Source organism: Dicentrarchus labrax, unplaced genomic scaffold, assembly GCF_905237075.1.
Source record: "Dicentrarchus labrax unplaced genomic scaffold, dlabrax2021, whole genome shotgun sequence".
Classification (NCBI taxonomy): Eukaryota; Metazoa; Chordata; class Actinopteri; family Moronidae; genus Dicentrarchus; species Dicentrarchus labrax.
The window spans coordinates 14370943-14398928 of NW_026136721.1; the positions used below are offsets into that span (position 1 = coordinate 14370943).

Sequence of the window (27986 nt, forward strand, 5' to 3'; positions counted from 1 at the left end):
GAAAGTAAAAAAGATTGTTAATTTATTGTAATTCTTTTAATCTTTAATTTGTGCTTTTTAATTGTGAAACGCTTTCACCTCTTCAGGCCTGTAAAACTCCTCCATAAAAAGTCAAATCCTAGAACTAATGAACACTGGTTAAATAACTCATTATTACCCATTCACTACCTGTTCAACGTTATCACTCTTATTAATATAGGTGGATTTTGGTGACCTCACATGGCTGTAACTATAACACATTCACAAAGTGACCTGAGCAGCTATGTATAATAATGCCATATATTATATAAACTGATTCTTTATAATTAAAATAACGGCGCGTAATGGAGTAAATGTACTCAGCCACTGGAGGAATTACAGGTGATATGTTTAGTTTTCTGAGCACGCACAGGTGAAACGCAGGGATTTACGCACTCAGCAGTTTGGTCCCCTGCACGTCACTTCCCAGGGAAGTCCAAAAACTTTTCCATCTGAGCAGCAGGCTTCAGAGGGAGGAGGAGGGGGAGGAGGCGCTTTTAGGGATTATCTGGGGTCTTTGCCAAGGCGGTAGAGCCGAGTTTGAACCGCCGAGGCGCACTGTGACATAAACAGTTCGGTGGAGGACAGTCGCTGAAAAGTTACCACCCCATAAAATCTGCGACAGGCAACGAAACAAACAAACAAACAAACAAACACTTGGAGCGATGCGTAAAATCTGTTCCGTCCGGACGGTTTGACCCACAACCTCTGCGAGTTTGAGGGATGTTTTGGAGATGGCCTGAGCTTTATTTTTTCTAGAGACTTCTCTGCACAGTAACCCTGCGGTTTGCGGAGCAGCAGGAGAGCTCGGAGCATGCAGGCTGTAGAAACAAACTCGGGTTGATCCCAGTCTGGACTGTTGTTTTCCTCTGAGGCCAGGCGGTCGGGGAGGAGATGAGTGCTGAGGATGGGACTGTGCCTCGGAACCGAAGTCACAGAGGAGAAGAAGGCGAGGATTCACAGCGCCAAGATAGACAGAGACCTGTACGAGTACGCCAAACGGGAGATGAATGTGGTTAAAATACTCCTACTAGGTGAGACATGATACTGATATGAACTCACCTTAACCTTACCTGAAAGTGAAGTTTGTGTGCACAGTATAAGGACTGCACCTGTGTCCCCCGGTGGATATTCTCCAGTAGATGGTATGAAAAAAGTCCCTATAAAGGTCCCTGCACAGGCTGGAAGTTTACAATGGTTTTTGGTTGAGACAGACTCATAAATCCTCTCTAGAAGCCGCTGTTTCATTTAAACCTTTGCAGATTCAACTATAAAATCTGACCACAGATGTATAAATGCAAGTTCATTATGTTTCTTTTCTAACATATTTTGAAAAAGACCCAGTTTAACCAGCTTTTACAACCTTCTCCAGGTGCAGCGGAGAGCGGTAAAAGCACCTTGGTCAAACAGATGAAGATCATCCACAGTAATGGATTCGCCAAGCAAGAGCTCATCAGCTTCAAGGTTGGAAACACACACACACACACACACACACACACTCAGACTACAGCGTGGTTCACCCTACCTGAGGTTTTTATCAGATAACAGTCAATTAGCATACAGCGATCTTGCTGTTATGGTTCCCTGTTGAAGAGAGTTGGATAACAATCACACGTCTCCTGGGAAGTTGCACAAAACTGATCAATATGTCATTTGTTCAGATTTAGGTTATCAGTTTCAAGTAAGAGCCTGAGTCCAATAGAGGAAGTCAAGAGGTCAGTTTATGCTGCAGGCTCGACTAAAATGAAATGGAGGAGATGGTTAGTTCCTGTGGGGGACTGAGATTTCTCATGATACCCAGGGTCAGATCCAAGTTGGTATGCAGTGGTTTGGCTCGCATCTGCTCTTCCTTCTGTGTGTGTGTGTGTGTGTGTGTGTGTGTGTGTGTGTGAGTGTGTTTGTGTGTGTGTGTGAGCGACTGAAAGCCAAATTCCTCCAGTGTACGAGGGGTAGGGATGGGGTTGGGAGAATGTAAACGGTTCAACACACAGAAACACACACCCCCAGTTTCACCCCATCAGCTTGTTTTTACTAAAGTCTTATCTTCCTCCACACCCCCCCTCCTTAAACCTCTTCCCATATTTTTACCCTCCTCTTCGTCCTTCCCTTTCCCCTTTGCTATTCTGTATCTTTTCCTCTGTTTCTCTCTCTACCTCCTCCTTTCTGTTACTCATAATGAGTATGTGATGACAGTAAAGGCCTTTATTTGCCTCCATCATGCGTCAGGTACAGTACCTTCTCTGTAATAACAGCCCTGTCAGAGCAAACTTAAACATAAATAAAGATGGTGGGGTATGAACCCACCTCAACACAATTCACATGCTTTTGAGTTTGTGAAACATCAAACTGAAAACTGCTACTAGAGTTCAAACCAAAAATGACTTTACATTATTTAGATCTATCTATAGGTACGGGTGTATGTGCAACAGATAATATCTGTCTTTGAAATATGCAAAACACTGTCAAGCTTTGTCAAATCTTTGGCAGTTGCTCATTGGCCAGGATTTTGCACTCTCACTCTGATATGAAGGTCCCAGTTGTTTGTACAGGCAGCTGGGATGTTTGAATGCATTCCTAGATATTAAAGACGCCTCAGCTCTTTCTCTTAGCTCCTCTCTCCTGCTGCCTCTTGTGTCTCATAGCAGTCACCTCGTCTGCAGTTCACTCCTGTCAACACAAGCACCATACTTTCTGTTATTGGACTGTGCTGGAGAAAGAAACATAACCCCTGAGCAGGTCAATTTATGCTTTTAGGCTGGATATCAAACCTCAAAACTTTTTTGGTACTGAATGAAATGCGTGAAGAAAGTTGGCACCCAATGCCTGATCTTTATACTCATGTTACCTTTATTTTTGATCAGATAGTTCCCAATTTGAATAAAACAGTTTTAGACTGCATTTTATTTAGGAAAAGTTCTAATACAACTTCTTGTGTGACACCATTTAACATTTGAGAGCGGTAGCTTCTTTAAATAATCTTTAAAGGTTTTGTAGAAAAAAAACTAAATGAATTTATCAAAAAAGTGTTTTTATATCATTACAAAAACTCACTATATTCCCACTAGTATCAAACAAGACTAAGGTTCCAGTACCCATACTGTTTAGTATGCCATTAAAAGATTCAGTCCCAATACATTGTATGCCAAATGCAGTATGCATATATATGCATATGCATATAAGCATCCAGTCACAATTTACAGTATGTAAGCCAGCCTGCTCGTCTGGCTATTCTGATCCAGTGTCCTGTGCACTGACCGATCACTGACAGATAACAGACAGAAGGCACAGATGGCAGCATTTCATTCAATTCCAATGCATATGTTATTTTACTGTCAAGAATGTAATAAGATAAGATAAGATAAGATAAGATATTCCTTAGTCGGGGCTGGGTCAGTCTGTAGCTGAACGTGCTCCTGAGATGCCTCAGCTCAGTCTAGAGAGGATGAGAGGGGTTGTCCATGATGGCTTTCAGCTTCCTTTTCATCCTCTTTTCATACTACTAGTACTTTAGTTACATACATTACACAGTAACAACAGAAGTGTCTCTGGGTGAATGGCATTGGGTTGTATCTCCAAACTTCTTTTTATTTCCGCACTATTGACTTCCACAGATGTATGAGCAAGAGGGTCAAAGTTCAAGGCGCAATGTTATGACACGGTAGTTATAACACATTTTCATTGTTCACAAAGGTGCTTAAAAAGCATGCATTGTTTCTTGCATTACTTTAATATAGTTAACATACAGAAAAATAGTATAATCAAGTAAAAAAGAAGAATTAAAAATAGATAATATAATGTTCAGGAGCAGAACCCGGTCATCCCTACTTTATCTATGCGGAATAAATTTCAGAAGCTCCCTTTTTTGTACCTATAAGACTATGTAATCAGTATACAAAGATATTTTACATGTGCAAGCATGTAGACATGCATCAATACTTGTTAAATACCAGTAGTTAAATTTCTTTTGTAGTCTCTCCTGTCAGTTAGGTTTTGCCTTTGTTCTCAGGTGACGCCCTTATTTTCAAGTGGAAAAATGACACTTACCCGCAAACCTGCCCTTCCCTTTCCCTGACCATCCCCAACTTCCCACAACAAACACAGCCACACCCTCCACTGCACACACACTGGCATATACATATGAGCTCATCGCTCTTTATCAGGCCTGCATGCATATTGTGCCACATGTGTTTCTTTCTGTCTCTGATGCCCTACCTGTTATCTTCAACAAGTGTCTGTGTGTCCACCAGTGCAGTAGTAAACATCTCCACTCTGCTCCACGCTCCCCCTTCTCTCAAATTTCCCCTGAAGGCACGATGAGATAACCCCCATCTCTTTAGCTCTCTGTCAGCCAGGTTTGTATTGCATTAGGACTGTGACAGGACAGCCTATTTGAGAGGAATAAGGGGAGGAAAGGTAGGAAAGGGGCTCCTCTTTGTCTCATCCCTCCTTTATTTGCAGCCTGAGGCTGTGCTATTGTTTTTACTGTGGATGGGTTGATGGACTGAGATTTTCCCCTTGATTCTCTTCCAATACACACAACTCTGTGTCAACAAAAGTAATGCTTTGTGCGTGTGCACATGTTGGTGTGGCAATGCATAACATTCATGAACTGAATTTGTATTTTTCAGCCTGGAATTTCTTTTCAGGTGTTTTGTTTCCTGAATCTGGAGCTTTCTCACCTGGAACGAGCTTAAAAGCTACAAACACGTACTTAGTTATACATTGTTAGTAGAATGTGGTTAATGATTAAATATCAGGCCACCTCCAGATCAGCTGCATTCTTTGTTGTTGTGTTTTTGTAGCAAATGCTCCGACACAAGACAACTGCTAACGGCTGTTTGTTTTCTGTGCTCTCGGAGCTGGTCCAAACAACAAGCTGGACAAGAACAATAGTTCAGTGTATCTGGATGGATTTAGAGATTACACTGTTGTAATGGGAGTTGTAATATCTGCACTGACGCACAGTGTACCACACAATGCTTTAAACTGTGGTGGTGATGGCGGTAGGGGTATTAATAGCCAGAGCAGGAAACAAAGGTTAGGAAGGTGTGTGAGGTTTCTGTCTGTTGGACTTCCTTTTAAACTGACACACACTCACACACACTCACACACACACACACACACACACACACACACACACACACACACACACACATACACACACACACTGGTGAAAACATGGTGTCTTTTTACTCTATACTTTTCCAGAGAGGTGACGTATAGCTGATGGTGGATTCAGATTACCATACAATGACACACCTGTGGCCCCAGGCTGTGTGTGTGTGTGTGTGTGTGTGTGTGTGTGTGTGTGTGTGTGTGTGTGTGTGTGTGTGTGTGTGTGTGTGTGTGTGTGGATGTGTCCAGACATACATTGGTCAGTAAAAATGAAAGAATGGCACAGTGTTTGTCTAATAGGAGTAATGTATTATGTGTTTAGAGAAATTGTACATGCACAAGTGTCTGATGTTGTAGGGGGTTTATCCGTGGCCTTCCTCCTCCCTCTGTGCCTCCCACCTTTACTGTCAACACTAAACTAAAGTAAGCCTTGAGTCAGGGAGGGAGGAACTTGGAAACAATTGATAAGGAGGACAAAGGTGGAGGGAGGGAAGGAAGGAAGGAAGAATGAACACTAACTGAAGGCAAAGACGAGAGTACAACAACTGGATCAGAGACATGAGTGCGGCAGTAATTTAATTAGTTTTAAGTCAAAGGGTGGACAGATTAGCAGCAACACCTGTACAATATAATGCAGTTTAATAAATCCAGTAAATGCTATCTTTGTATTGCTGTTGATTCAACCCCAGGGTACATTTTAGGGGCTGTAGTGTAATACATGTAATACATTATATTGACTACAAAGGTGCCCTGTGAAGTGTTCTTGTAAACTGTTTACATTCAGTGTTTCTCACCAAAATGCTTTGTGTATCCTTCTGATCTTATGAGTATGTGTGTGTGTGTGTGTGTGTGTGTGTGTGTGCATGTGTGTGTGTGTGTGTGTTGAGTGTGTTTCCTTTCTTTCATAGGATGGGAACATTTGCAAAGCTGACCTCTTAAATATTTTCAATTCTTTATTCTTCTTTTTCACTTCTTCTCCACATTACTGCCCTTCAAGATAACTTTCTTGTGGCTGCAGTATGATTTCAGTTCAGTACATAAGCCTTTCTCAAGTATCAGTCAGCACACATTAATCTACACTGTGAACCGCAGTGGGGTTTTTTGTTACCTTTGGACAGAATTTATGAGTGTGTAATCATCTAATCTGACACAGTAACCATCTTAACAGAACAAAATATGGTGTAGTCTGAACCTGGTGTTAGTCTTCCTCTTTGTTAAGCAACCTAACCAGAGCAGATCTAGGTTCATCGTCTTGCTCATGAGCACTACAACACTGACCACTTCATTACACACTCAACACTACTTGTAGCTTTTCAGAATTTTTTCAAGTGATGTACAAATGTTCTTCTCAAACCTCAAGTCTGCCATCACTAACTTCACCAACTGCAGGATTTTTAGTTATGTTTATGGTCATAAATCAAGATCCAGTATTTATTGTTTCTTAATACTGTAAGAATGTTATTATTATGAAATCACATATCTAAGCAGATGACAGTAATGGTGAGGGAGAGGGAGACAAACGCACAAAGCAGCTTATTTCTGACACAAATCAATACAGCGCTGTCAGCAGAGGTTCTCCTGAAAGAGACTAATTTGTCCCTAATGCCGCGGTGTCAGTAGCCCTCAGCCCAGCTCTCGTCTAAGATGTCACCTCACTGAGTTATCTCACCTCACACATTTCACCGGGAGAGCAACACATCTCAATCTGGACACTGAAACACAGAGAGAGAGAGAAGACTGTGATAGAATCGTGATGGAATGTGAAGCTTATCTTTAGTTGGCAGGAGAGTGACGGAGAGTATAACACGCACACACACACACACACACACACACACACACACACACACACACACACACACACACACACTCTCTCAGCTCTCTGCAGGAGTCGCTCTGCTCATCACTAAAGTCTCAAGTTTTCCAAGCCCTAAAGCAGAGTTATGACTTTAATTTATGTGAATTTATGTTACATGGTACTCACTGTCTTACACTCTCAGTTGGCTTAATAGCTGGTCCATGAGGTGTGATGGATGCAAACATACACAATATGCCCCACATGTACCTACATATACAGTATATATGCACAGTTTTTAAGGCACAGCGGAAGTGCACAAGTAATTAGATCGTAGTTGGTGGTCTGTTCAAGGCCAGCCAGCTTACCTTCGATTGTTACAAATATTTTGAGGGCCCACAGTGGAATCGCCAGCTTAACCCTGTGTTAATATCCACATTACAACAACCATAAAGCTTGTCTACAGCTCCGACATCTTTAAGCTTCAGTAATCAATATGTACATAATAATAATAATGGATCAAATAAGTATGTCACGTGAAAGAAGTCACTTACACTGACAAATGCACAGAGAATAATCACCTGACTCTGCAGTTCCCCTCCGCTCTTCAGAGCATTTTTCAGCTCACTGTTTTGGGTTTTACGGCCCACAACTTTGTATCCTCGCTCCCATAAGGTAATCTTCAGCTGCAGTAGGCAGCCTTTTTCAACAAAAGAGTTTTAATAAACCAACTGTTCACTACCTGCCCAGCACCAAACAGCAGACAACTGGCTAAAGAGCCAGCTAGTAGCATTGTTGGTGGAGACTGAAATGGAGCTAAAAGAGAGTGAATATTAGACTTTGTTGGGTGATCAGAAACATTCAGTATAATAATACTGTTGCTGTTGTCTGGATGTGTAAATACAAGATAAATTTGCCATACCAACTTTATAAAGTGATCATATGTCAGTGCTGTGTTTAGAGCTTGTTTTGTTTTGTTTTGGCCGAAACCTCAGTCAGTTCAACTTTAAATGCAATAACTACAGACAATATCCAAAAACAATCAACCGGAAAACCCACACTGCACTTGGGGAAATGTAATCATAAGATAAAGTGAAGTAAGTGTTTAGTACAGACAGCAACATTCAACACTACTGGCAGTGTAAAGTTTATGTGACTCAGGGTAAAGACATATTTTTTGCCCAAACTGTGCAATTTAGTTTTTTTGGTGTGATGTGGCACGACTAGGCTTTTTTCAGAATTTTAATTTTGTCCCGTTGCTATGGCAACTCATAAATTTAACTGATGAACTCTGATCTTGGCAGCCTGCAGTGCTGGATAACCTCCTGACCTCCATGAAGTTTGTCCTCCATGGCATGGGTGTCCTCCGGATCAACCTGGCTAACATCAGGAACAAGGTAGTCAACCTGTCTGTCTGTCTGTCTTTCTGTCTGTGTGGCATTTCATACCTTTCTTTTTTTCTGGTGATATTATCTGTCTGTCTGTCCGACTGTCCGTTCTTGTGAAAGCAATATCTCAGGGACACCTCGAGGGAATTAGAATTTCTTCAAATTTTGCACAAGCGTCCACTTGGACTCAAGGACGAACTGATTTTGTCAAAGGTCAAGCTCACTGTGACCTCACAAAACCCATCGTTGCCCATAACTCAAGAATTGAGTATTTTCTAAATTGGTCGCACAATGATTCGATGACACTTTTGACTCAAAGGTCACTGCGACCTGAAAACAACCTTGACAAACACGTTTTTGGTCATAACTCAAATATTGATTCGGTAGCTATTGGTTAAAGTTATGTTTAATGGGATACAGAAATGAAGTTATGAAATTTTTTTACCCGAAAGGTCAAAGGTCAACATAACTGTGAGATAATGTCAACACCATAACTCAGAAACAGAAGGGACCATATTTCATAGTTGGCGAGACTCTAAATTGGTGACACTTTTGGCTCAAAGGTCAAAGGTCATTGTGTGGTTTTTAGCCAATAAAAACTAAACAATAATTAGCACAATACAGGCTTTCATGTTTCTATCTCATCCATTCTGCTTCTCACTTCTTGCCTAAATCTGAGTTACAATCATCATCCCAATCATGTGACTGAACACAATGTAATGCAGTGGGCCTAGCTAATGGGAATCCTGTGAGTGAGTTTCATCTACAGCTCATAGAGAGACGTCACCAGGAGAAAACAAAAGAACCACATTTTGTATAAACTATACAAGAATCCATCTTTACTAATCAAGTACATGTGTAATGTATATTCATTGGAATCATACATATGTATCATCAATATAGTTATAACTTCCAATAAGCTTCCATTACACTTTATACCTTTTGATTTAGTTCCTTCCAAGTAGTCATCACGTATATTGTGGACAGACATAGATGTAAACTGCAGATTGACTGGCAGAGGCATACAACCGCAGGGAGGTAATTCTAGTTAATACAAAATCAGAGTCAGAGTTTTCTCCAAATTGGTCTCTTTCTTATTCAAATCTGCTCAAAGCTTTATGCTGCTGGTTTTACTGCACTGTGTCCAGATCTCCAGTAGAGAGCAGCATCTCAGCACTGCAGCCACGGCTGCTGCATCTGGCACCAAACATGCAAACAAACACACATACAGCGACAGTTTGTTTGCATGACAGAGGGCAGAAAGTTAGATGGTAGGTGGGTGGTTTGATTGTGAGGTTCAATTTGATTTAAACTTTATTGTCAAAGTTATCAGAGCTCATACAATATCCACCCACTCAGCACTTCCTGCTAGGAGATGATGACTAACGTATTTCCTCTATTAAATGTCACCAGTGTGTGTGTGTGTGTGTGTGTGTGTGTGTGTGTGTGTGTGTGTGTGTGTGTGTGTGCGTGTGTTTGTGTGCATGTGTTTTCACATGTGTTTGTGTGCATATCCATTCATTTGAGGATCTATACTGATTAGAAAGACTCCTAAACTTTTTCTGACTCGCATCCTTTTTTCCATCTGGTCTCCGCTCCTCCCTGACCAGCTGTCCATCCATCTATTAATCTGTCTCTGTCTCTTCTTGCAGGTCCACGCCCATTCTGTTCTGTCGTGTGGGCGGTGTTTTGACGAAGAACAGGTGCTGTTTCCTTTCCTTAGCCACGCCCTGTCCTGTCTGTGGGCTGACCAGGGGGTGAGGGCCGCAGCGGCCCGGGGATATGAATACGAGCTCAATGACTCGGCGCTGTAGTGAGTACTCTTCCAGCACACACTCACGCTGTGCCGAGGAGATGCAGGGGTCTAATTAGCTGGACTTAGCAGCTGATGCTCGGCCGTGTGCTCGCTGTCACTGGGAATCAGAGTCTGGATTGTGGGAAGGAAAGAGAGAGGGAGACAAACCCAAGTAAACCTCCACGACTCTTAAAATACAAACATGGTATTGTTTTGTATAATTTTTGGCTGTGTGCATACAAGGTATAAATAAATGTGAGAATGATTAAATATAATGTTTAACACTAGAACCGCCAAGGGTCAAATTTATCTGCAGCTGTTATTCAATGTTGTGTAACTTTGAATAAAATATTAAAGTCCCCAAATCTTTGACTTTCCTGCGTTATATAGCAAATGTCTACATATAGTCAGATTTAAATAATGGGCATATATACCTATATATAACTTATAAACACCAGCAGGTAAAATTTACCCCCAAATTATTTTCGCACTATTAATTTGTTGCTAATGGCAACACCTTCTGTCTACTACTGTGAGTGATAGAGCTGCATCTGTTGAGAGTCTCTGATGGTCAGTTTCCTCTTGGATCTATAATATTCTCTCAACTATATACTTTATATACTGAGTGTGATATTATAGCAGTACTATACTACTATAAAGTAGTGTCACCTTCCTAATCAAAGAATGTAGAAACATAATCGTGGAGAAGTGAGAGGATCATAGACACACAGTTGGTTGTAGTATTCCTAAAACATTTATAGAATATTTTTATCATCTTTCAGTAGCATCTGCACCCAGACTTAGGCCACTCTTTAACAAAATATTTTAGGGGAGCCAGACTACAGATAGAGTTTTTACTATAGATATTTGGTGTAACCTGGGAGTGGGGCATGTAATAGCCATACTGCGCTCAGCTGCTACAATTAATGTGACATGTTTATACTGTAAAAACTACAGTGTGTTTTGAAAAATAAGACTTATTAAAATGCTGGTGTTGTTGGGGCAGTAGGTTGCTCCCATTGGGCAAAGCACAGACTGCTTGTACCTTTAAAATGAATGCATTCTAATAGCAGGTAAATTTTACCCGTTGGCGGTTTTAGGTATACAGCCATCCCTGGCGGGTTCTGGTGTTAAATATGTGCATATTTAAGAAGAAGTCAAACGTGTGCAGGCACCATAATGAAAGTAAAGAAGTAAGGATGAAGACTGGAAATAAGAAACAAGTGAAGAGGGGATGCTGTGTGTGTGATGCAGAAGTAAGACGGAGCTGGGACCCACCAGGAGGCCGTCTGTTCTCATCCTCTGCCCCAGCGAGAGGCCTCAGCTCTGGGGTTATCTACACCGACAGGCCCACTGGTTCCCACTGAGAGCCACCATACATCACCCTCCGCTCTCCTCGGCACACACACGCACACGCACGCACGCATGCACACACACACACACACACACACACACACACACATACTTGTACTTCTACACTTGTGAGGACCCTCATTGACATAATGCATTTTCCAGACTCTTAACCTGGAAAAACAGGGAAATGTTTTGTAGGTCGACTATTACTCTCATCAGTAATAACAATGGTAAAAAGCTTTGCCCATTAAGCTTTTTTTATTGTATTTATTTATACATCCAGCCATTACAAAGCAACATCACCATTATTCATTTGAGGGCTTGTTTCTGGCCAACAAATATAAGTCCAGTATTCACAACTTGCTGTTTTGAGGGAAATATTTGACTCTTTAGCCACTAAATGCTAACTTTGTCTGTTGTTTGGTACTGAGCAGGTAGTGTGCAGTGGGTTTATCACGAGTGATCCCTTTCACATTGTCACTACAGAGTGGGTATAGTTTCCCTCAGCTCTTAGGAGCGTTTTAGTGTCTTTCAGCACATTGTTTTGGTTTTACAGTGCAGCAGGCAACAGTTTTCAGTTGTCTCTGATAAATAAACTCTAAATTACCTGCCCAGTACCAAGCAGTAGACAGACACAGGTAGCCACTGGTAAACACAGTGGAGCATTCAGCAACTAAAGAGCAAAATATTTTCCCTCAGAAGTTGGTGGAGGCCAAAATAGACCAAAGAAGAGCATGAATATTTGACATATATTCCTCAGGTGGCCACAAAGACAACTCCAAATGAATCGTAATGTTGCTGTGGATCTGTTAGAAGTTTAAACAACTGTTAGCACAATCAAACAAAGATATTGTGATTGTGTCAATGTTCAGTTTACAGTTTGTTCTGTTGCCCACGAGTGCCTAAAAATCAATTAGTACAGAATTGAGGGACTGGTCAAAATGTACTCACTTGAACAATGACCGCTCTCTCTAAACCTCAGAATGGTCCTCACAAAGTCAGAAGCACAAACAGACACTGGCAGGCAGTGTGTTTTTTTAAGCAGCAGGATGTGTGTCGCCATTCAAGAAACTGATTCAGGTTGACTAGTTGAGAATGTCACAGTCAGTTCAGGTAGCTGGAGACGTCACTGTGTGTGTGTGTGTGTGTGTGTGTGTGTGTGTGTGTGTGTGTGTGTGTGTGTGTGTGTGTGTGTGTTTGGAAAAAATTCCATCTCAGTGAGCGCGTGCACACACGATACAGTTGATTACACTAGCTGTATTAATAGCTAATCTGTGCTTGAAAGCCTAGCCTCAGTGTGTTATTATGGTAAACCACAGTGTGAATATTCATCGTGATGAGCTGCTACGCCCCCTGGGGCTCCAGCCTTATCACTGCGCACCCTACACGCCGTCTGGCAGCTGACACGGCCACCACACACGCACACACACGCACACACACAATGTACAAGTCAACACACCTGCAACTGATACCTGAGTTTATTCTCTTTTGATCTCATATTTGTCTGCAGCTTATTAAATTTTCCTTCCTCTTTCTTTCCCCCCTCGTTTCTCTTCTTTCACCTTTTTGCACCTTTCTTACTCTCTTTCCCTCCTCTTCCTCATTTTGAAGTTTCTTTGAGAACATGGCCCGCATCACTTCTCCAGATTATGTGCCCAGTGAGACGGATGTTCTGCGAGTACGACTGAGGACGACAGGCGTGATCGAGACCCAGTTCAAAGTCAACCACCTCATTTTCAGGTAAACACCTTTCACTTGGCTTTTCATTAAGATGTAATAGTGCGGGGCGCCCCGACAGCTCACCTGGTAGAGTGTGCGCCTCATGTACTTGGGGTTGGATTCCTGCCTGTGGCCCTTTGCTGCATGTCATCCCCTCTATTTCACATTTTCTGTCCCAGTCAAATAAAGTGAAAAATCCCCCCACCCCACCTCCCAAAAAAGAAAATATAAATATATATAAGGATATATATATAAAGATGTAATACTGCAGAATAAGGGTGCTTATAAGCACTGACTCAATCAGAGCTGCTGCCGTCAGGTCTGCACTCCATTTCTCTAGGAGTGCCTGTCGAACCAACTTAACTTCACTTCTTTAGCTGTGACACTCTTATCTCTGTCTACAGCCATGTGATAGGCCCGAGACGTGAGATGGAGATCAGCGGCTTTGTTCAATACGTCAATATGTCACATATCAGTCGGCTTTGCACTCATCTACTGACCGCGCACACACACACACACACATTCAAAAGCATCAGTGGCTCGGTCTTATCAGTGGAGAAGCAGAGGGAAGGTATCTAAGCCCTGGAGACTGATGTCAGATGAGCATATTCATCTCTGATCAATGAGCCGGTGTCACATAATACCAACTTCTTTATCATCCTCCAATGGCTGAACTCATTTCCTGAAGGGGCTGATGGTCATGACAGGGCAATAGATGAATGAACTTGATTTCTCTGCAGCCCGATTAATGCAGAGCAAACCGACATCAAAGCTAAAGCCAACACAGAAACACTAATAATGCTGAAAAATACTTAATTAAATTACAATTACAATTAAAAAAGTAATTATTATAGATGATACTGTTTTTTGGTAAATGTTGACAAATTAAACGCTATACCATACCAAAGTTCAGATATTCTCCATAATGCTACCAACATTAGCAGAGTTTTGGTGAATTATACTTTTTTGAAATACAATATTTTGATACCTGTATTTGTATATACATATATTTGACCTTATTTTTAATTTTTTAGAGACATTTTCTGTAGAAAATTGACACATGCTTGCTGCTGATTTGCACTTAAATCATTTCAAATTGTAGAAAGGGTAAAACAGTTAAAGATTTAGTTGAAAGGACAATACAAATACTGAAATAATGTCAAAGAGTTAGAAGAGGAAAAAAAGGTCAGCGGAGGTTATCTTAGTGGACCGTGAATGTCTGTACAAAGTTTAATGACAATCGATCACATATTTCAGCCTGGACCAAAGTGATAGACTGACAGACAGACTGCCTTAGCCTTCCCTAGAGCCATAGCCCCTGCGTGGCTAAAAATCATGTAAGTCCAAAAACAACAAATGATTGAAAAGAGATAGACACTATATCTCAGTATGAAATTTCCGTAAAGTCACAGACATCACATTGCCCCACCCTAGTTAGACAGAGCTCTGAGTCCAGCCAGATGGTGTCTCATGACAAATAGACCAGTTAAAGAAATATCTAAATCATCTTTTTGTATAAATGGATTAAAGGTGTAATCAGGTCTAATTAATGTTTCACTTGCTGTGGCAACATGTACAGAGTTACCTCGTGCCAATAAGGCCATTTGAATTTGACTTTGAATTTGAATTTATAATTTTATCATGTAGGGAAAACAGCAGCATGACCCAAATACTTTCTGCTACAACTAATAATTAACATTTTTCCTCTTATGCAGTAATTTCTTATTGAGTTTCCAGTGAACACCGAACATTTGCGGTTCCGCAGAAGTTCAAATCAAGAGGTCAGTGTCGTAGCGGCAGCATGAGGGATTGTGGGTGATTTTGCACAGTTTGGCTTTATTGGAAAGGTAATAGGCCATGGAGGGTTAACAAGGATACATTCAGCACCACACACAGTTCATTGTGTATGTGTGTGTGTGTGTGTGTGTGTGTGTGTGTGTGTGTGTGTGTGTGTGTGTGTGTGTGTGTGTGTGTGTGTGTCATGGTGTTTACAGTGTACATATCAAGACAATCTGATTACTTTCTTCCTCTTTCTTAGTAATGTCTACCTGAGGAGCACCTCTTTTCTCATCCTGCCACAATAACAACCTGTCCTTCATCTATGCTCAACATTACGTCTCATATGGAATTATACCAATAAAACACTTTACCTCTGCCTTTCATAAGACCGCTGTTTAGCATATAAACATTGTAGAGTGAGTCAGTTTGTCAGCAGATGACTTCAGTCTGGGGCATTTGTGTCACATCTAAATTCTTGCACGTCTCTGGATGCCACTTACCTGTGTGCGTTTTGGCATTTTAATGCCTTACACACATTTGATTCAGTTTGACAGTGGAATTTGAATATTTCAAATCAGGAAAAGTTTCACCAGCGAACGCTTTGATCATAACCGTATCTGCTTTGCTGTGCAGATAAATGCTGCTTTTTCCTTGCAGTCTTACTGTTTGCGTCACTGTAGAGTCACTTAGAGACTAGTTGTTTTTGTTTCTTTTTAATGTGTGTGTGTGTGTTTTCCTGAGACATTATGATGGTGACGTCACCACAAGGTGACGGTGTCATATCTGAGCGGGGGAGCAGAGTCCCAGGTGGTGCTGTAGGATGGAGCCAAGCCTCCCCTCTCACACCCTCTCTCTTATCTGCCTGAATTCTTGAGGAGATAAGTAATTGGGTGTAGTTAATTGACACACAGCTCCATGTGTGTGTGTGTGTGGTTTGGAGAGATCAAGCCCTTGGGATTGATGAAGAGCTTAGCATAAGTTGATGTAATTATTTAAAACTTACTAAAACAAAAAGGATATTAAAAGATTTGGAGAAGTAGATGGTCTGTTTTTATTAGAAAGCAGCGGGTTTACCGCAGGAGTTTTTCCATTCAGACATAAACAGTATGTAGTTTTTCTAAATAATAAATTAATAAAAGGTTTCCCTTATTTCAAGTAGAGACATTTTAAGTAAAGACACTGGATTTTGTATTCTTAAAATATTACTTTTCAGCATGTGAATATTATCAGCGTTCATTCAGCAGAGGTTTAGGACAGCAGCAGCGACTGCAGAATTAATATGGTAATGGAGATTTCTGCTCTGGTTTGGTCTCATTTAGTCTCTAGAAGGCCAATAGTCCAGTCTTCTTTTGTACGCAAATCTGCACAACTAGTGATAGACCAATTAGTCAGTCAGACAATTATCTGGCCGATTATCTGGTATTTTGTGATATTCGGCAGCAGCCGATGTCTGTGCTTACAAGGCTGATAAACAGAAAATGTCTGCACACACATCTGCAGAGGAAGCCTTGTCAGTGTTGTCGTTGTGGTACGATGGTAGCACTCCCCTGTGTGAGTTTTGGGAAGGGCGTGAAAAAGGTTGTTTTGAGCCCTATACTATAACTCTCATGCATCCTGCTGTAAATGTTTTCCTAAATTTCACTCGAATTTGGATCTGCTCCAAGATTTAATGGGTTTTCCTTGCTCCATGTTATACCTTTCCACAAAGTTTCATGAAAATCAGGCCAGTAGTTTTTCCATAATCCTGCTGACAGAAACACAAACAGCACCGAAGACATAACCTGCTTGGCAGAGATATACTGTCAGTGGGAAGAGGTAAATATTGAGGCTGCAATTGTAGCTAACACAATGTGAAACTGTCTCCTTCAGTTCAATGACTCTCTCTCTTGTTGGTTGACACTCAAGTTTTCTCATCTGAGCCAACATCTGTGTCCTGCACTCCTGTTTCTATTATTTACCAATAGTTTTATGTTGAACTTGACTTTTTTTTTTAAGTTTCTGGCTCTGTCATTATTGCTGCAGGATGTGTGCGAAAAGTGTGTTAAAAATGCAAGCTTTGACCATGTATCCCCATCATTCCCTGGTCTGTTCTGGCCTGGGATCTTTGTTGCATGTCATCAACCCCTGCAACCCCCTTCACAGTTTTTTGTCACATTGAAGCAAAAATGCCATATTTATAATCTTAAAGCAGCGTTTAGGCCTATATTAGCACCATACTATAAATCTACTTTTGAAACATGCATCAAATCATCATGGAGTTGTTGTGAAACTTTGAAGCTTTGTCTCACTCTGTGAAAATAAATTTGGGTACAATTTGAATATTAAAATGTTAACAATGTAGAAGACTTTCGCAGTGTTTTTAACATCAAGTTCCTTCTCTGCATCAAAGATACTCTAAATAATGAATGTGACCAAATAATTCACTTTAAATACCATTTGTGGGCCAACATACTGTAATAGTCCCACACAGTACAACAAAATTTTTCTCAAATGAGATTAGCTCGTTGTCTTAAATCAGTTGACTTAATAAAACACAGGAATACAACACAGGAAATGTCTTTTATATTTTACCGTGTTTTAGTGTAAGCAAGTAAAGATGTTGTAGGGGTCGACTTTTGGTGTTCTTCTTTAATACAAAAGAAATATTTATGAGCAATAGAAGAATTAAACAAATGACATACAGTGTGTTAATTAATGAGCTTTAGAGGTGATGTTCAAACATTAGGAAAGAGCCAGGCTAGCTGTTGTCCCCTGCTTCCAGGCTTTTGTGCTAAACTAAGCTAACTGCTTGCTGGCTCTAGCTCCATACTTAACGGAAACACGAGAGGTGTATCAATCTTCTCATCCAACTGTCAGAGAGAAAGCATGTGTATTTTACAAAATGCCTGATATATTCTCGTAGGATGGCTTTCACGTAACAGAGGAAGTTGTGACAGTAATTGACCCACTAAAATGACGCCTCGTCTATCTATCTCTCTTTTCTACCCTTCTGTATTCCTTCTTCTTTAATGTGTTTTTTAATGTGTGCCATTAGATGTGCTTTATGTGTTCGTAATGGTTAGGTATGTAAAATCCCAACGAATGAGCGAACTTTAAAGCACATTTTTCTGTTACTCCCATTAAAAATATTATTTTATGGCAGTTTTTATTGTAATTCTTTAAAAAGTCGCACACCCTGAATCATTGTTAAATTAGTGACACTCCAGGTCTCATTATCTTGTTATTCAAACACTTAAAATTAACAGTGTAAGGGAAGCCATCATCTTTCCTGTGTGTGGTTGTGTGTGTGTGTGTGTGTGTGTGTGTGTGTGTGTGTGTGTGTGGGGAAGACCGAATAGTCTGACAACTTTACACCCAGGCAAGCTAGTTTGCATACAGACATTGTATTTGACCTTTGACCCCTCTGTGTAATAAGGAGCTGGGTATTATCCTGCATCATTAACATCGACTGCTCTGATAATTACAATTACAACACTGCAGATGAGGGTGAACATTATGGGGCAGGAATGGAGGAAAGGATGATGTAAACTGTAGACGAGGTACATAGTTTGCTTAATCAGTTTTGGAGAAGAATAAAATATACAGTATGCACCACAGACTGTAGACCAGTCTTCTCTCCAGCCCAAAGAGCTGTGTCCATTCTGTCAGAAACAAAACTATTTAAAAAACAGTAGCTTTAGCTTTTTACCATTTTTGAAGAGAATTAGTTTTACAAGCCTTGCACTCACGTTTCTAGTCAAGTGCTAAACTTTCAGTCATACTGTGTTCCCAAACCAAAGTACCGCTAAACACCCATTTTGTAATTGTAATTTAAATCATGAATGCTTAATATAGAACAATTAAAAACAAAATTCAGTGTCCAACACAAACTAAAACTTGTGCAGTGCAGCTGACCAATATTAAATCCCTCCCATTTTACACACGAAACAAATCTTAACTCTGCTTCCTAGCTTTTTTTTTGAGCATTGAAGCACATCACTCCTGAAGTTCATACCTTTCAAGCCTTTGTGTTTGCCTGAAGATGAAAATTAAAGATACACCAGGTGTACTTGTGAAGGGAATAAAATGTAGGCTGTTTTGAATGCTAAACAAAACTCAAAGTCCTTAGAAATTCTTTATCCCAATTAGATGTGTCACTTAACAACCAGTTGAAGGTGCTGCTGACTGGTATTATAGTCAAATTTGAATTGCAAGTTAAGTGCCTCAGCTGTAAGATGGCAAACATGGTAAACATTATGCATCCTAAACTTCAACATGGTAGCATGGTCATTGTAAGCATGTAAGCATGCAGATGTTATCATTAGAGTCTTATTGTGCCTAAGTACAGCCTTGCTAGTTAGTCATAGGACTCAAGTACACACCTCTGCCTTTGAAATAAATAACTTGTAGAACCTAAGTTGCTCAGTTTTGAAAATTTCTGGCCTTTCTGGCTAATTTGAAGGCTGGATGCCGGACTTGCCTGAATATGATATGAAAGCTAACAGCATGAGAGATTGTGGTTAGTGTGTATTTGTCTGTGCACTTGCAGGCAGAACACTTACTACCAGCATCAGCTTCACTGGCTTACAGTGACAGGCTTCAATTTCCACGGAAAGTTTCCATCGTAAATCTTGTCTCATCTTCACGTTGTACCGCCTTCACTGTTTGTTTCCCTCCTTGCGCAGCGTCTGTGTTTCCACATGTTCATTTCCCCTCTCAATAAAGAGCTGCATTAACTCGATGGATGCTCAAATTGAGGGTGGGAGATGGCACATCTGGCTTTGAAAATGGGTGAAGTGGGACAAACTGATCTGTCTCTCTCTCTCTCTCTCTCTCTCTCTCTCTCTCTCTCTCTCTCTCTCTCTGTTTCTCTGCTTTTACTTCTGTCGTTTTTTTTCTCTCGTACCTTTGGAGAACATTGACCTTTACGCTCTTTGTGCTGCTGTGTTGTGATTGTCTCGGGGAAAATGTTGTGATTGTCTTGGTGAAAATTGAAAAAGGGGGAGCCTGGTCTGCAGAGACATGCTCCTCTTTGTGTGTGATTGTCCTGTGTGTGTGTGTGTGTGTGTGTGTGTGTGTGTGTGTGTGTGTGTGTAAATCCCATATTTTAGGTATATCTGACCTTATCCAAAAATAATACAATCTGTCATTGATCAGAGTTACCCCTGAGTGCTACAGTAGGCTACACCATCAGTATGCAAGGTCATGAACACACAGAAAGCACAGTCTTACTCTTTTCTACTAGAAATTGAATCCTGATAAAGGACATGTCAGTCACAATACAATTTTATTTCACACACACACACACACACACACACACACACACACACACAACTCAAATACAGCCCTGGCTTTACTGTCTGATGGATGAATGATATTATCATTTCAATCTTGATGCTGCCAGTTACATTCCTCCGTATACATGAAATATTTCTACAGTAGCCCAGAAAGGACTAATTAAACACTGGCTCTAGACAGGGCCATTTGTGTTTTTTAATGTTACACTGTAAAAACTGAAGTGAGGGAGTTGCGATCTGCAACTACAACGTTAGATGCCACTAAAACCTACACACTGGACCTGAAGAGCATGTGGACAAAATTACTTTTTTGATACTCAACGTATGAACAGTGCTTCTTCTCTGTTCTCTGTGGTGTGGGAGTTGCTGCTGCTGCTGTGTGTGTGTGTGTGTGTGTGTGTGTGTGTGTGTGTGTGTGTGTGTGTGTGTGTGTGTGTGTGTGTACAAGCACTCTGTTTACTCTCTTGAAGGTCTCTGATTAGAGTGTGTTGGCCTGCTAAATCAGCAGCACCTGGGCCCAGAGTCAGTTTGGCTCTCTCATATTCCTCCACACGTGCATGCTGTTGTTGTTACTTGCCTTTTGGTTTTCTTCTCTATATGTGCATTCAAGTGCCACAAGGCTTAGAAAATGGCACACCTAGATACGGATGCAGCCGTCATTATTGTTCTTAATTACACCTGTGTTCTTTCTGCAAATATATTTCAAAAATTTGGTACATGGTATAAGAGGCAAACATTTGAAGGCCTGCACACCAACACTGGTGTTTTCTGTTCCTGTGCTGATTAGACCTCTGCTCAGGTCGATGTTTGGTGATGATGTTTTAGCATGTCATAGCAGCAAACTCACAGGTGAATTAATGATTAATGATTAATAATGATGCATTGCACATAGGAAAGGTCCTGCTCTTGTGCATGCTGGTTTACTGTCACTGTTACTGAGCCATCAAACTTTATGTACTAATGAGAATAATAAAGGTGTAAGAAAACAAATACAAAGCTGTGTCCAAAATCACTCCCTATTTATTATGTAGTGCATTGTATTTAGTGTCCAAATTCTGAGTGTGAAGTGTATTAAGTACATAATGCCCTAAATTCCAACAGTAAAACAAAAAAGTAGTTTCCACAAACATCGCATTTGAAAAATGTGAACACTGCCACTCTACAGCTGTCAGTGATGACACAGAATGATGATGATTCATAATGTCCTAAATCCCAATTTACCGCTCACAATAGGGTAATTTATTATAAATTATAAAGTGTCTATTATACAAGGATTACTGAATGAGTGAAAGAGACGCAATGGAGATTGTCTGAGAGGAGCTCTTGTGGACTGGCCAGTTATCAAATTCAGTTACAATCTCAGTAACAACAGCAAGCTTCAGTGTTGCGGCAATGATCACCTGAATGTATCCTTCTACTTTCTTGGAGGGATACGTGATGCATTTTTAAGTAGTGTATGTAATGTGTATTTTGGCAGTGTCAAGAGCTGTTTATAAATTGAGTGTACATATTAAAGCTTAAATTAAATGAAATTACAATGTGCAGTGTGAAAGATGTTAGTCAAAGTGATGAATGATAATTATCACTTGACTCTGAGGTTCCCCTGAGCTCTACAGGTTGTTTTAGCTTCTTTTAGCTCGTTGTTTTGGTTTACTGTACACTACATGCACTAAGCGGCAGACAAAGTTAGCATGGTGATCGTAGTGGAGCATTCTCAGCTTGAGAGCAATAGCTAAAAATTTTTTATTTTTTATAGATTGTAAAGCCCTCTGAGGCAATTGTGATTTGTAATTTTGGGCAATGTAAATAAAAAATTACTTGACTCTTTCTTCTCTCTGTTTCTTGCTCTCTCCATCTGTGTGCGTGCAGGATGTACGATGTTGGAGGCCAGAGAACTGAGCGGAGGAAGTGGATTGGTTGTTTCGAGGATGTCAGGGCGGTGCTGTTTGTGGTGTCGCTCAGCGGTTATGACATGACCCTGGTGGAAGACCCCTCCATGGTACAGGCTGCACTCAGATCAGTCCCTCACAAATGTTCATGCTCCTCCGTCAAAGCAACTGGAGACCACTTGTTAAGTCTCACCCAATAAGATTATGTTCTGTCCTCGTAGACCAAGTTTTAAAAGTGACTCTGCTCTCTGTGCTCCTCTGCACCTCTGCAGCTGTCTGATGGTGTTATTGTCTCCTCTCTGTAGAATCGTCTTCAGGAGAGCATGAAACTCTTCGCCGCCATCTGCAACAACGTTTTCTTCCGCAGCACATCCATGGTGAGGAATTCATCAGTCACCCACTTCCTCCACCTCAGGAGGAATGATGCAGTCAAAAACATTAATTTAAAAGGATCTTTCAGACTTGGAGAGATTCTTTCTGGTAATTTGCAGAAAAACGGTTTCCTAAGTCACAATAACTGACGCTATAAAAGATCATGGTCTTTGTCAATGGAAGTCTAGGGGAGATGGATTCGTGGGCGTTGCAATCAGCAATTGTACCGCTAGGTGCCACTAAATCCAGTGCAGACCCCTTCCAGGTGTACCCTGTTTACAGGTTGCATATGGTTCTGTATGGGTCAAGAGAGTGATTAGTATGATTATTCTCGCTTAGATTTTTATTTTAGTTCTTTGTAGGATTCAGGACAGACTGACAGAGCTGCGAGCATGGCTGTAGACTTTTTTTCTGCTTTTACAAGATATTGTGTGCACACTGTGTCTGTATTTAAGAAGTTAAGCACTAAATCTACCTACATGGCCTATCCAAACCTAACTCTCCTAAACCTTGGTGGTTACAAAATAGTTTGGGTTATTTTTGATTGCAATGTAATTCACGGCATAGAAAAACAATGTTAAAGGCTTTCTGATGTGTCTATTTAGTTTAGTTATCAATTCTGTTTAATAAGTCAAATAAAAAAGTCAAAAAGTCTGCTGTAGTTGAATTATCCATCACTCATCCTGAGATGTGGACTGCCAAGTAGCTTTATTTAAAGTCACAAAACAGAAAAGGTGGAGACAAGGGACTCCAGCTAAAGAGGGTGGGAACCACAGTTCAGTTGGTGGACGGAGCACATGGATGAAAGGAGGAGACAGTAACAAAATCTCTTTGTAGCTCTCCATTTGTTCTCTATGACACCATAAGACAAGAATAACACTAATGTGTTTTATAAATGCTGTTTCCACACACACACACACACAAACAGGGCCCGGTCTCAGCTCTTTGTCTCCGAGTCTTCTGTCACTCGTAATTAAACGTTGAGTTGTAATTAGGGTGAGCTTTGGCGAGGTGACATTTTCCCCTCTGTGTTTTTCCGTTCCTGTTTCCGGCAAATGATCACATTAAAACAAGCGTGTAACGAGCTTGTTCAATTTATTCCACTCAACTCGTATTTAAAGCCCACTTAAAATACAAGTCACTGCATGTTGACACCAGCGACAACTGCTGTTAACTCTTTGTGAACACTGGTTTTAACTTTTCGGACAAGCTTCTGGAGAAAGAAAACTCAGATCTCTGACCAAACAAAGGCCCTTGAGAGGGTTTATGAATCAACTCAGTGTTTCAGTTTTTGATATATTGAGATCATGAGGATAAGTAATTTACTGTCACCAAATAGATCACCACAGACACAGAAAGTGAAAACCTGCAGCGTTAAATAAAAGTATCTCTTTTTGTAAATTATTCTTTTTTGAACCATAAAGAAATGTTATTTAAGGCTTAATTATTAGAGCCAAATGGGCAATTAAATATCAGTGTGTGATGTGTTTATGTGCAGGGTTGTGTGTGGGCCAGCACGTTATCATGGCTAACAGGCTCATTAAACAAAAGTGTTTAATGATACCTTTTTAACGTGGGAGGAAAATTTGTAACCTCCACCTCAATTAACTCTATCACTGTGGCTGGTCAGTGGTAATTACACACCTAGGTTTTGCTCCGTATCCTGTTCTACCTCATCCCTCCCTCGTTATTATCAGGGGCTTATTTTTTGTGTGTTTGTTTTTTTTGTGATCAAACGGGCTGGAAAAGGGAGAACTTGGTTGTAGTTTTTAATTGGTTGACTACAAAGCCGAAAGTACCTGTGAAACGTGGCGACAGCTGAGCAGAAGTTGAGTTTAGAGGCAGTAAGAGTAAACGACAGAGAGACGGAGATTTATGAAAGTGGTAGCTGAGCTTGTTGAGCGCCTGCACTGGAGACTACATGAGTGATCGATTGCACACTGATGAGTGCAGCGAGGTCATTGATCAGCTATCATCCCCCCATGCTAGTATCAGCACCGCTATTGGTTGTAAAGAGACAATAAATGTGACTGTAATATTTGAATCTGATACATTGGTTTCATCATTTGGGTAGTTATTGCAGCGCTATAGGTGGGAGTCACCAAATCAAATCAACAATTTTCTCTTTCAGATGATCTTTAGGATTGATTTTCTTTTTCCACCAGAGAGGAAGCCTTTTACTTGAGACAAGCTTCTCGCGCTCTCAGCTGATTGTGTTTTTTTTGTGTGTGTGTCTTTTTATTGCAGATTTTATTCATGAACAAGATAGACCTTTTTCAAGACAAGATTTTACACTCTGGCCGACATCTGCGGTTATACCTGCCGCAGTTTAAAGGTAGGACTCATGTTAGTTAAATGTTATTTTTTGTGTTATGCACATACAAGTGCTCACATGGACTGTTGTAGTGGTCAAACAAATAATATTAACTTAACTTAACATATACATATTAGTGGCCAGTTTACACCTGTAAAATCTAATGCAATCTTTGGCACACTGTCAGAGAGGTATTACATTAACTACGTGTTTGTTATTGAGGGTGTTAAACTGGACTGCGTTATATTGAGAGGTGTTTCTAATGTTTCCTCATATTAGTGATGTAGTTCAGTTCAGTTGATTTAAAGTTTTTCACCAAAACTACAACTTCTTAAATGTAGAATTTGTGACAGTACTCTTGTATTGGATCACATGATTGATGATTGTGTGTATATTACTATAAAAAAATAAGGTCCCCTTTCTAAAACACCGCTCAAGTTCTACATAATCGTCCTTCCAGAAGAACCAATCAATGTGTATCAAATCAACCAATAATGAACAATGAAACATGAAACAGATTTCCTCTTTAATCTCACTTTTCTTCATCTTTGGAAACCATTAAACCTGCCTGTTTCTACAGCTAATGGTAATGTATCTGAACATAAACCCCTCACACAGAGATCTTTTAGTTAAATTCTGCTTCTCATACGGCTCTACACTTTATTTTCATGTAATACAGTTTGTACCAAATGTCGACATACCATCTTTCCTTATACACAAGGTAAAGTTTGCATCATGTATATAACACTGTTTTTAAAATAAAAGACAAAATAGAGATGCACCTCACTAATCCAGGGAAGTACTAAAATATCTTAGCATTATATCAAAAGGTAGGACCAATGTGCAGAGTTTAGGTGCTTTAAAACATAAAGGCGGACACACACACACACACACACACACACTGATTGTGTTATTTTAGGGGGATTTTTGTATCCGCTCCACTCAGCGATTTACTCCCCACGTCTCAGTGGGCTCAACAGGGGCTGTGTCCTCTCTGCTCTCATGCAAATGTCAATATAAATGCTAAAACTCTTGGGATTGGGGTCTGCTAGAAGAGCTAGTGTCAATTTCACACTGACCTCAGATATGAATGGTCTAATACAGTCGCTTCCAACCTTTTGTGTTTGAGTTACCGCCACAGACCTCTTCCCCCTCACCAGCACCAATCTGTCATGTTCCAAATGTGTTTATTTGGATTTATTTTAAACTGGAAGATGATCTGAATATGGTCCATGTTGTTTTCTATTTTGCTACATGGCAGAAGCATGCTTGCTTATAAAGTACTTAAACTCAAATAGTCCAGTCAGATGTCCACAAGTTGTTAGCAGTTCCAACGAAGAGGGATTTTAACTCTTAACCTTTACATGGTTTTGTTAAAAAAAAAGAAAAATCAAATTCATAAAAACTAGAGAAACAGTCATAAGATTTAAAACAGGACCAATTTTTTTTTCTTCTTTCCAACCCCATTAATCATCTGACCACCCCTCAGATTTATCCTGTGACCCTTTGGAGGGGCAGACCCCTAGTTTGAGAACCACTGGACTAAACTAAGAGTATATAAAGTAGTGAAAAGGAGTTCCACATCGACCAGCTGCATCAGTAAGATGTCATATATAATAATATATCAGTCACAGGGGACATTTGACATACTGCAGAATGTTCATGTTGACATTTTAAGGACATTTTACTGATAATATGATATATAACATAAAGCAGTTCATGCATGGGGCACGTTTACCTGAATGCATTGGTACTTTTACTTGAGTAAACCCCATCTCTCCTCCAGGTGCAGACTGCGATGTGGATTCCGCCGCCCGCTTCATCGCTGCCACCTTCGTCTCGCTCAACGCCACGCCCAGCAAACTCATCTACCACCACTTCACCACGGCAACAGACACCTCCAACATCCAGGTCGTCTTCCAGGTGGTGATGGACACGATAATCAAAGAGAACCTGGAGGCTGTGTCGCTCCTGTAGCTGTAAATGGATGTCCAACACTTCACTGGATAGTCGGTCTCATTGTAAGACTAAAATAAATAATAAGAGCAACAGAACATGAAGATCATCTGCTCCAAACGTATTATCTCTGACGCTCTTTTCCACTTTTGCATTTCATCTTCTCTGTTGGATTTCATGTAGCTTAGAAAAACTGTTTAAAAAAAAACTTAAAGGAGAAGGACCACTTGGCTAATCCTTTTTGAGAGTAGTGGGCATTTACATTTTTGTACTGTACTATGAAATGAGACTATGAATGCTGGTGTTTGAGGACTTGATATATACACATGTATTTGCCCATCTCTTCTTCTATGTGTGTCCGTGTGTGTGTGTGTGTGTGTGTGTGTGTGTGTGTGTGTGTGTGTGTGGGCAGGACACAGTGGGCGTGAGGATTTACTGTTTGTCTGTTACTTCCTCCGCGCAGGGTTCACTCATGCATACCATCGTGTGTTTTCCGTTCATCCATCACTGTCTCCACCGTGCACATCCTGTGCGTCACACCCTCCTAATGAGGCGGTGATCACTGTAAAAGCACCCCAGTTTGTGTTTACTCGTCCTGAAATCACACTCACGCCGTTCATTTTACTCTGTGCCTTCTCTCCCCTGACTCTCATCGTCCAGTGATGATGCTGGCAAAGTGTGTGTGAAGAAACATCCCTGATGCGTCCACCTTTCGTCATATTTCCTCCCTTTCACCTCTGATGATTATTGTTCCTGTATGTGCCCACACACACACACACACAAACCCTGATTTGTCAACCAGGATGATGCTTCCTATATGTGATTTGTGTGGCATTAACTCTGCTGGAGTTCCCCTGAGCGACTGACTGTGTTATCTCATCCTCTCTGACTCCAGTAATAAACAAGATATGTTAATGTCTGCTACGGTCTGATACTGAAGGTGAAAGAAAAGAGAAAAACACCCCAAAGTGCCTTATGATGAAGTGGTTTTGCTGTTGTGTAATTTAAATGCTTCAGAAGTGTATGCAATTTGTGCATTTTTCCTCTTCTCTTCCCCAATTTTAGAATAATTATTAGTATTTCATACTGAATCTCTACTCTTTATAGACCTTGTTCTCAGACTGTTATTTCATGGATTGTACTTTGTATTGTACTGAAACAGCAACACAAAATAAATGTGATATGCTGACTGTCTTATTTTGACATCATATTCCAGTTTT

At 40.5% G+C, this 27986-nt stretch overlaps 1 protein-coding gene across 1 annotated transcript; it reads left to right on the plus strand.

Annotated features, from left to right (window-relative positions):
• Positions 1 to 490: 490 nt before the first annotated feature.
• Positions 491 to 27963, plus strand: gnav1 (guanine nucleotide binding protein (G protein) alpha v1). Its single transcript, XM_051383817.1, has 9 exons — positions 491 to 1052; positions 1391 to 1482; positions 8230 to 8322; positions 9966 to 10126; positions 13073 to 13201; positions 22105 to 22234; positions 22430 to 22501; positions 24744 to 24831; positions 26597 to 27963. The coding sequence occupies exons 1-9, from the start codon at positions 926 to 928 to the stop codon at positions 26785 to 26787; spliced, it is 1083 nt and encodes a 360-aa protein (XP_051239777.1). The 5' UTR covers positions 491 to 925; the 3' UTR covers positions 26788 to 27963.
• The last annotated feature ends 23 nt before the right edge of the window (positions 27964 to 27986 follow it).

Bases quoted from the DNA above. Each gene is read 5' to 3' on its own strand.
- gnav1 (XM_051383817.1), top strand. From the start codon at position 926: ATGGGACTGTGCCTCGGAACCGAAGTCACAGAGGAGAAGAAGGCGAGG. The intron at 1,483-8,229 runs GTTGGAAACACA...TGATCTTGGCAG, and splicing joins AAGAGCTCATCAGCTTCAAG to CCTGCAGTGCTGGATAACCT. The intron at 8,323-9,965 runs GTAGTCAACCTG...CTCTTCTTGCAG, and splicing joins TGGCTAACATCAGGAACAAG to GTCCACGCCCATTCTGTTCT.